Below are 10,642 nucleotides of genomic sequence, written 5' to 3'. Positions count from 1 at the left end.
TCGCCTCGCCTCGCCTCGCCTCCGCCTCGCCTCGCCTCGCCTCCGCCTCGCCTAGCCTCGTTGCTAGCTACCACCGCTAGCAGCCTTTTTCTCGAGAGAACACCACATCCACATGGACCGACCGCAACCACCACTACCTTTGACCAAAGCGCCCGAGAAACCTCACCCCAGAAACTCTAGCACTCTATATAGTATAGACGCAGGCATGTGGCATTCCAGCTTATATAATACATTTTGCGTATGTTAGTTACGTCGCAATTGGACGGACCATCGGATGGACGAGGAGTGGCCGAAAGAGCGACGCCCGAATCGGGTTTGCGGGGGTGCGATTACGTTCGGACTTCCGACGTACCGACTACAGGTCGTTTTATTTTTTCTTTTTACCACAGATAGTTAGTTGAAGATCAACACGGCCGAGCAGCGGTAACAGCCGCTCCGCCGGATTCACCTTTGATCACGTCGCGTATCCCAATCTGAGTAACGTTAACCGGAGAGAAATCCCGTCCCCGAAGTAATTTTATTTTTCTCGATCTCCCTCGTTATTGCGGGGCGGGGCGAGCTGTCTCGAGTTCCAAGTGTATACGACACGCGGAACTAAAGTGACGCGTTTCTCTCTCCACGAGAAGATTTTTTTCTAAGATGAAAAACAGAAAAGGAAAGAAAAGGGATAAAAAAAATTAAACAGAGACTAGAATGTCCTTTAGACATCTGTCAGGCTTTTATGTTGTTTGGAAAACTCCTCGCAATGCTCGCAGTGGAACGCTTAACGCGATTTCGCGAAGGGACGATCGGCCGGCCCGTTGCACCCTGTCGAGAGAGAGTGCAGAGCGAAACTTGTGTTTCACAATAGGTAACGAGATTACATGTACCACCGCGGCCGCTCCGGGCCGCACGGAAATGCACGTCGAGAAGTTACGTCGAGAGTGCGTTCCGGCACTCTCGTTCGTTCCGTATCGCGTAGGAAGCGAACGTAGGTTTACCGCCAGGAAGGCCTTTTCGTGTTCGACCTCTTCTCTCGTGTAAAAGCACGCTGCGAGCAGCGCTCACCAGATCAAAGAGTGATTTCAAGGGACGATCGATCGGTCTGAAGTACTATACGGGAGAGCGTTCCGGAACTCTCGATTTTAATTTTTTTCAACTATCGTTGATACTATCGATAGACTCGATGAGAGAGAACATTATTTATTCCAATATAAGTTACTCTAAAAACAATAGAATCTATTGATACATTAATAAATTAAATAGCGGAGGTTTATTAAATTTAGGTTGTTCGGTACTCTGTGTGTGCGCTGGATCGATCGATCGTGTGTGCGTCTTGCGAAAATTCGCAAACGTTCCTTGCACATGACGTAAATAATTAAATTTCAAATGTCACCGTCGCCTTTGTAGCGGAAAGCTGTGTATTCCTTGTTTATTTCTTTCACAAAGAACATGTTGCTTACGTGTACAAGCGAGTCGATTCACTTTATGCCAATTGCTTTTCAACAAGGAAGAATTTATCATCGAAACTTGAGGACACTTAAATTCTACCCGGGTTCCGAACTTCGACTTACTTCGGTATCCAATTACACGAGTATTGGAACCGTTCGATACTTTCGTAGGTGATAACAAAAGAAAAGTTCTTACGATGATAAAAGTCTAGCAAGAATCTTATTCCTAAGATATATAAGAAAAACTAACTAATATACGAGATGTCTCACAACCATCGCACAGTACTTTTATATTCTAGAGGAAAAGTAAAAAATCCTAATACGAAAATGTCAAAGATACAATAATTTTTGAATTATAATTGATCAAAGATAGTTTGTAGTTCAAAAACTATTATAGCTTCAACATTTTCGTCTTAGAACGTTCCAAAGAGTCCATAGACAAATAATAATAGAAGCTAAAAAAGTAAAATAGTTTTTGACTTATACAAGAAGTTAAAGTTAGCTTACAATTCAAAAAATTATTGCAGCCTCAACATTTTCGTATTAGTATTTTGACTCTATTTTACTTTTAAAATACGCCGTGAGAGATTATACGGTGGTTGCGAAACACTCCATATATTATAAAAATAATCAAATCAAACATATATATAATTTTATACAATTGCAGTTACATTTTGACAATACTATCGGGTTGGGTTATAAACTTTTGACTTTGCAGGTAACAAATATCTTTTCTTCTGCGCTCTCTAAGTGACTCAATAATGTCTCCATAATCATCTCTAATAATAAACTGAACTGTTTAAAAGTATTCCAGTAGAACAAAAAATAAATACCATTTATCCGCGTTGATAATTACAATCACACTATGACTCGATCTTATAAATGCTAAAAATAGTATCTTCTTCGTCAGACAGTTTTTCGGAGTAAGCACTCGTTCTTGCGCGCGGGACTGAAATGCGAGGACACACCTTGAACTTGGAGCATTCGTGCTCGAAAAGAATTGGTAACATCCTGCTTTGCGAGTTTCGTATAGCGAGATCACGGGTTTAAAAGTGGGTGGTATTAAAATGACACGACGACGATGGTGACGATGACACGACGACGAAGACAAAAACGACGATGACGACGAAGACGACGACGACGACGAGCACTACGTGTCCGACGTCTTGTCCTGGTTCATGTAGGGCGGAATGGTACGCAAACACTCTGTATGGCTCAGGACGATACGGCTGGCTCGTTCATGCTGCTACAAACAGAGTTAGACTCCCAACGATGACGATAATGACATAACGAGGGAATGCATCCGCCGATCGTGTGATGCTGACACCGACGTTCGCCGACGTTTAAACGCGGTTAAATCATTGATAATGACGACATCGCCGCGAGCTTCTCTTCCAATAGCTGTCGATTACCCGCCGGCTGTTTTCCTGACAGTCTATAGGTCTGATTGAAATAAGACGTAGTCCAATCTTCGCGAAATTAGTTGGATCGATAATAGACAGGTATATGCGGATTAAAATTGGGACGACAGCTAACTTATTAATCCTTGTCGCCGTCCTTGCTGTGAATAATTTTGATATATCTAAAACTAACGAGTGTGCAACCTTCAGACGAATGCATTTCGAAATACGATACGACGATGAGAATAGTTTCCCGCGGAGGAACATTGTTCTTGAAATAATTTATAAATTCTAGTCGGGAAATAAATCAGTTGTCAGCCGTGATTGAAACACCACTGCTTGCGGATTGCGTGTTATTCTGGCTTTCCTGTATAAATTTGTCACGTCTGTGCGCATTTTCCACGCCGTGTGACGCCGATGGGCGTTTCATGGCGTCAATTCCTAATACTGTCAAATGTCGCGTAACTTCGACGACAATTGACGTGCGAAGGTGTTCAACGTCTCGCTGTTGACACGCCGTCAACACGGAGAACTCTGGCACGGAGTTCGCCAGAGGGGATCAAACCACTGAACTATATATACACTGGAATGGGCATCTCCGCTGTGAAGCATAGAAAATCGTTGCACCAATCGATCAGCGCCATTTTAATTTGACCGATATAGGAGCGAATCAGAAGCTTTCAGGTGTTCATGCTCGCTTATATTTAATGTTCTTTGAATGAGACTCATATGTCAGCAAGATCATCGTGTGTGAGGTTATATTTGAAAGATTACTTTGAACGATTATAAAATCGCGTGACTGTAAAATGTACAAAGCATTAACATAAAGCGCTGTGTGCCTGGGTATGGGCAGAGAAGTAAAAAGGGCATTTCATTTTATAGGTAAGAATTTTTGTATTAAATGTATCAATTCCTGCACACGTGTTAACGATGCAGGACATGAAAAGTGTTATTAATATTATTTTATTGAACGTACTAATAAAATGGAAGTGACATTATTTTTGTTTACATACCATTCACGTCCATATAGATTTCCGTACATCGATAGTACATCGATCGATACATCGATCGCAGCGCGCGCGAACGCTTCTGATTCGCTCAAATATCGTCCCAACGAAAATGGCGGCTGATCAATTGTGGCCACCGAATTGTCCTCGATGCCCATTCCAGGGTATATGTATATATAGTTCAGTGGATCAAACAATACATCTTCGAAGCGCGGAAATCGCGGCGTCACATCCGCGTTATATTCGCCGCGCATTTTTTGTGCGTGAGCGTTCAAAGGGCAGCCGCGGTTGTCTCGCTTTGACATTAATCGGACCGTGATGGCGACATAGAAATTTTATTCGATAATATTGCGCGAGAGTCGCAAACAGGAGCAGCACTCCAGGTATTCTACCGTCCGAGTAAAGAAATCCCTTCTCGCTTCCCCCATGGATAATATCCTTTTTTTCCTTTCCATTTTTATTTGCGTCTACGGCACACGACAATTTTTTTTTTTTTTTTTTTTCGAAACTCCTTGTTTCGCGTAAAAAAGAGGAAGAGAGATGATGATCGAAACGCCGCGCCGTTCAAGCAAACGAAGTTCCAGCCGTCCCTCGCGGCATGAATATTTTCATCGGGTCTACATCTCTCAACGATTTCGTTCTGTACGTTGTTCTGTATAGTTTTTCGACATTTTTGTGCTTTAGGGTATTTTCGAACAAAAAAAAAATCAAGTAAAACCCGTTCTGCAAATATATCGCTTCGGGTACATAAACTACGGAACATAGTGCGCTTTGTCGACTTTCCGAGTACCTGATTCATTCCCGAGATTGGCTGCGTTCGGTAAAAAACAGCTTCGCAACTGTTGTAACATTTTTTCATTGATGAATCCAGAAATTTGTCTGGATACCGTTGGTGTATCATAAATAAAATTCTTTTTTTAAGGTTGAATATGAAAAGATAAAATTAAACAAATTAATAAACCAAATGAGCTTCCCAGATAATAAAACAAAAGGTTAAATATGAAAAGATAAAATATTTTATTGTTATTTAATATTTTACATTATTATTTTGGAATTATCGTATCGTTTAAAGTTTAAAGTATTGTTGAAATATATAATTCACATAAAACACATTTTTTATTTAAAATTATGTCAATATGGAAGAAAAATTATACGATGGAATCTGTTTTTTATATCTGTCTCTTAAATTAACAAATATTTTTGAAATGTCAAGGTTGTGGTTAAACATTTCAGAAATATTAAAAATAGATATAACATTTTGTTAAAATTATTAAAAAAAAATTTCCCGCGGATCCGTCAATAAATCCTTGACTGGTTTATATATTTAGATTCAGTGGAGGAGTTAAGGGCCATCATACACGGAGAAAAATGTTAAGTAATATTTGCTAGAATTCTGGTAAATTGAATTTTATTGAATTGGTAGGTTCATATAGAGACAAGCATCTACTTATGTAAAATTTACTTTACTTTTCTGATACATTTCGTAAAGTAAATTTTATTGCTACTACAATCGGTGACTACTTCTTAATCTACAAATTACCATACATCTCAATAAAACTTACTTTATTGGCAAATATTTTTTGCCTTAGCGCTGACAAAATTTACTTTATTGTACGGTAAAAAATAAAGTGCATAAAGTCTCGAGAGTTGTTCATGTTTACAGTTCTTGTGAAATCGTATGATTTATTTTACTGTAAGTAATAACCATTCGAATGAATTTACTGTAATTGTAATGTACTTTTTATCCTACATCTTCGATATTTTCACTAGACTTGTCAGGGTGAATTTTTATAAGACTATTCAGTCTAAATCTCTTGGAGTAAAATCTCACTGTAAAAGAGTTAAAATACTGCCACTAAGGACAAAGAATGAAAAATTTACACTCTTGAATAAGAGTGGCAGATTTTCATTCTTGGAGTGAGATTAATTCCGTAGGAAAGAAATCTCACTCCTTTTTTGATGAATCTCGTTCTAAAAGAGAGTAAAAATCTGTCACTCTTATTCAGGAGAACAAATTTTTCACTCTTTTTCAATAGTGACGGTATTTTAACTCTTTGGAATTTAAAGCGTAACATTGCGCATAATGGCGAATAGCAGTACTAAACGATCAATCAAATTTCAGCCCAAGTGTACTCAATTCATGCGTATAATACTGGAACGGCCCAATCAAATTTAGCCTCTAATTCACTCTCCTGCTCATCCACGGAATGTTATACCTTTACTTTTTATGTCATATACGACAGAAACTATCCATTTTTCTCCGTGTTACTAAAGAATTTTACAAGTTATCGAGCTGTTTTCTCTACCGAATGCAGCCATTGGTTCAAATTCGACACTACCATGAGGCACGTCGTCGAATACGTTTCGACGACGACGACGACGGCGCGGCGGCTGTCATCGATTTTTCATCGCGTTTCCGCTTATTCGATCTTTCATATTTCAACTGCTCGATTGTATACTGGCGCGCACAATTTATTTACCTTCCGTTGATCCGTATCTCGTGATTTGCGTGGTTCGTCCCGCGTGTATCGATTATCGCCGACGCCGGTTATTACCTCTGGGATCGTGCGACTATTTCGTGCGAGTAAATAGACGGCTGCACGAGAGAAAATTCGCTTCGCGGTATCGCACGACCGATATATTCCACGTCAGGATTCCACGGAATAACGCTCGTGTCCCCCGCGCGTCATGCATTATTTCCGTGGCCGCGATTCCTCAATGAGCGAAGCGTTTTCGCTATACCGCAGGAAAAATCCGGTGAATCGATTCGAGGAATAACATGGCCGCGAAACGAAGAAAGCAAATAGTCCAAGGAAGGAGACTCTCTAAATCTGAATCAGTGGATAATCACTGATATCAATGCCAAGTATACTGATAATCAGTGAATTAAATGTGAAATCCCTAACCTAGCTAATCTTTATAGCGTGATCTAATTAACCTTGTTTTAGTGCTTAAATTCAATGAATATGGTATTGGAAGATTGAAATTAACGTGCAAATATTAGTATTTTAGTTATACAGGGTGTTTGATAATTAATTAAAAATCTTTTGCATAGGGGCAAAATGGACTAAACTGAAAAGAAAAGTCCTTTGCCATTTTACAATTTTCGTAATAGTTAACATGATATTAATTACTAAAAGTTGTCGAAAATTAGTCTTCAATAATTTTTTACTCAAATACTACCAGCTTTACAGAAAATCTGCAAGAGACAAAAATTGTTTACTGTATTCTCATAGAGCTCTAAGAATTTTTTCAGAATTTTTTATCAACTTTTTAGTATTGCATTTTCTTATTTTTACCAACGTGAGAAAATACGGTATTAAAAAATTCTAAAAAAATTCTCAAAACTTTATGAGAAAAAAATAAACAATTTTTGTCTCTTACAGTTTTTCTGTAAAGTTGATAGTTTTTGAGTAAAAAATTATTGAAAATCAATTTTCGGCAATTTTTAGCAATTAATATCTTGTTAACTATTGCAAAAATTGCAAAATTGTAGAGGACTTTTTTCCTCAGTTTAGTCCATTTTGCCCCTATGCCAGAGGTTTTTCATTAATTACCAAACACCCTGTATAATGTTCAAATCTTCTTCCTTTTTTAATTGAACTTCACTGATTATCAGTGCAAAGTATGCCGTTGGGTATAATTAGTGACTATCCATTGATTCAGATTTAGATAGCACGATTTATCAATATGGATCCACCTGAGTTCAATGAACACGAATTCTTCTCTATGCGATACCATGTTAGATGGGCCCGCGTCAACGTATTTGTTCGAAGTATCTGAAAAATAGAAAAATGACGTTACTACGGTAAGTTGAAAAAGAATACAACGCCCCGCGACCACAGACACACTCTTTAAATCTAAATCAGTGGATAATCACTGATATCAGTGCCAAATATGCCACTGGTAATCAGTGAATGAAATGTGAGATCCCTAACCTATCTAATATTTATTATGTGGTCTAACTAATCTTGTTTTAGTGCAGAAATTCAGTGAATGTAGTATTAGAAGATCGAAATTAACATATGCAGTATTTTAATTATGCATATAATGCTCAAACGTTCTTCCTTTTTTAGTTGAACTTCACTGATTATCCAGTGCCAAGTATGCGATTGGGTATAATTAGTGACTATATCCACTGATTCAGATTTAGAGAACACGCATGTGCCTTTTTTATGTATTATACACGAGTAACAAATTATCTAATGCTGAGTGTTATCACGTATCCACCTGAATTCAATGAACACGAATTCCTCTCTATATATGCGATCGCTAAACGTTACTTAATCGGATGAGTCTCTTGAATGGACGAATTAGAAGCTAAGCGCTTCTTAACACGAGCAATGTATTTCCGCGTTGCGCCAGAAACGTAACATAGACGTTATTAAAAACCGATTAAACGCGAAACGGTTACTAAAACGGTGCTTTACATTTAGGGCGAAGTTTACCGCCGCATTTTAAGATTATGGTTAAACGTTTTCTCTGTACATCGGAACGTTACATTTTAACGATGATAAACGCGCTGAAACGTCCGTCGGGCGTTAAATCAGATTCGTTCGAACGTAACACAGGGGGCAAGGAAATGGCAACGGATAGTCGAAAGAAAGGGCTGAACGACCGCTGGAAGATCGCCGGACTAATAAATGAGACCGTCGAACGGGGAAAAAAAAAGAAAGAAAAAAAATGACAAAATTCTAAAATTTCGAACAGATATAAGATATAAGCTACATTAAGCACATCTCACAACTCATCGTCAATCTCGCAGGTGATTCAGAAGGGGATCTAAGAATTTCATCATACCCCACACACACGCACACATCTCTACCTCGATGTATCTGATTGCTGCTCAACGATTGATTAATTTTGTTTGTTCTGTTTGCCATGTTAGATGGGCCCGCGGTTGTCCGCGTCAACATATTTGTTCGAAGTATCTCAAAAATAGATGACGTTACTATGGTAAGTTGAAAAAGAATGCAACGCCCCGTGATCACAGACACACACATGTGCCTTTTTTATATATATATATATATATACTATACACAAGTAACAGACTATCTAACGCTGGGTGTTTCGTTATCACGTATCACAGTCAGCGCCATTATACCTGAAGGAGCCTGTGTAAATATACGTCGACGTAACGCACGGCGACACGCGTGTATTGTCAACGCGTTCCTCGGCCACGCGCCTCGAATTGCCGCGTGCGCTGCGGAGGTGTATAACGATCACATTACCGATATATACGAAATCACGAGACACAGGGGATCCCATCGCTACCGGTGGATAGCCTGATGTATTCTCCGTCTTTCGAGCTGTAATTCAGAAAATTGCGGTATTCATCCCCTCAAAATAGATCTAATAATAGACGAATCTTTATTCACTCACCGAGAACAAAAATATAGTCGATTTTAATCAATATTTAGTCCAATATACTGCCAAGTAAACGTTTACTTGTAGTAAATAAATATTTGTTCGGTAAAAAGAATGATTGTTGGATCAAATTAATGTTTCTTGTATCAAATAAGTGTATCTTTATGTTTTTAATAAAATTTAGTTGGCAATATTTTTAACTGAATATTTTTATTAAAATTGACTATATTGTTTCTCAGTGCTGAAAGTGATTTAACTCGACTTCAATCTTACATGAGCAAAGATTTCACTCGAGGTTTGATTGTGGAAATATTTGGCGTTGAAAGCGAATACCGAGGAAAAATTGGACTCCGTGTTCGTCGGTGGAGTATCTTCCGACATCGATGGGAAATGCCTGTGTAGACACACACACACACACACACACACATACATACACACAGTTAATTTACTTGTTATCATTAAGTCGCTGTATAGTATCCTTCTAATGCCCTTTTTGATCTCACGATGTATAGACGACACATTTTTCAATCTACTTCTTTGTGTCTCTCTTCTCCTCTTCGTGCTAAACAACAAAACACCCGTTGCGTATCTTGAGGCCCGCTCTCGTGGCTCTTTTGTATCTCCACCTACCGTCATGTTCTCTACGTTAAGCAAGTATCTATTCTGTATGTCTATGAATGAGTTGAGACTTACGAATAGCACGACGCGCTCTTTACCGCCTCCGCATTCGGTCGATATTAAACCATAGCTATATCAAACGCGCTTCCTGCATCCTCGCGAAATTTAGATCATACGAGAATGAAGGGAAGTAATGAAGCAATGTGATACTAACTCGCTGACATACATAGCTAATTATGCAGCAGATAATTAATCTAACCACATGCACAAATCGTTAATTTGATTTATCCGCGCAATAAGCTGCATCCCTCAGTGAAGAAAACGTGAGGGTTGTAGAGTGAAATAAATTGCCACGATCGAAGCAACCGCGTTTATAATTGTATAAGAATCAGATGATATAGTAAAAATAATGCATAAATTTCCATTATAATACTCGTCGGAACTTAATTATGCCGAGGAATAATATTTCCATATATTAAATTGCTCCGAGAGAGAGAGCGGATTTTTCTTGTTTCCGACGTAGTCTCATTGCTATAATAATCCGGGATTCGGTACGATTTCTTTCTCTCCGATGATTTCCCCCCCCCCTCACCCCCCTCCCCTGTTTACTTAGCGTCGTGCTGTGCGTAATTATGAGATTCCATTAGAGTATATATAGTATCGCTCTCACCCGCTGTTGTATGGTAGATGATTTGATGGAGTTTCATCTCTCTTGTTTCGATTATGTTTATTTGCGTTGATTTTTTAATGCCAAGTATATATATATATATACATACATAAAACATGTACACGCTGCCTCGCAAAATACAGCAGACACTTG

The 10,642-nt window shown here is 38.7% G+C and overlaps 1 protein-coding gene across 10 annotated transcripts in view; it reads left to right on the top strand.

Annotated features, from left to right (window-relative positions):
- GluClalpha (glycine receptor alpha 1) overlaps window positions 1–10,642 on the top strand; it is a 75,201-nt gene that overhangs the window by 43,127 nt on the left and 21,432 nt on the right. For 6 of the 10 annotated variants that reach the window (XM_018522750.1, XM_018522749.1, XM_018522751.1 and 3 more), the window contains exon 4: window positions 8,726–8,793. The exons of 3 other annotated variants lie outside the window; for them this stretch is intronic. In XM_018522750.1, the coding sequence (XP_018378252.1) occupies window positions 8,726–8,793 (68 nt within the window). Of the gene's footprint in view, window positions 1–7,593; window positions 7,646–8,725; window positions 8,794–10,642 lie in introns of those variants that run through there. One more of the 10 variants, XM_018522754.1, reaches the window with a different exon arrangement.

The sequence above is a fragment of the Trachymyrmex cornetzi genome, unplaced genomic scaffold (genome assembly GCF_001594075.2).
Source record: "Trachymyrmex cornetzi isolate Tcor2-1 unplaced genomic scaffold, Tcor1.1 scaffold138, whole genome shotgun sequence".
Taxonomy (NCBI): domain Eukaryota; kingdom Metazoa; phylum Arthropoda; class Insecta; order Hymenoptera; family Formicidae; genus Trachymyrmex; species Trachymyrmex cornetzi.
Note: the sequence above shows the minus strand (reverse complement) of the source record. Positions and strands in the feature narration are given on the sequence as shown.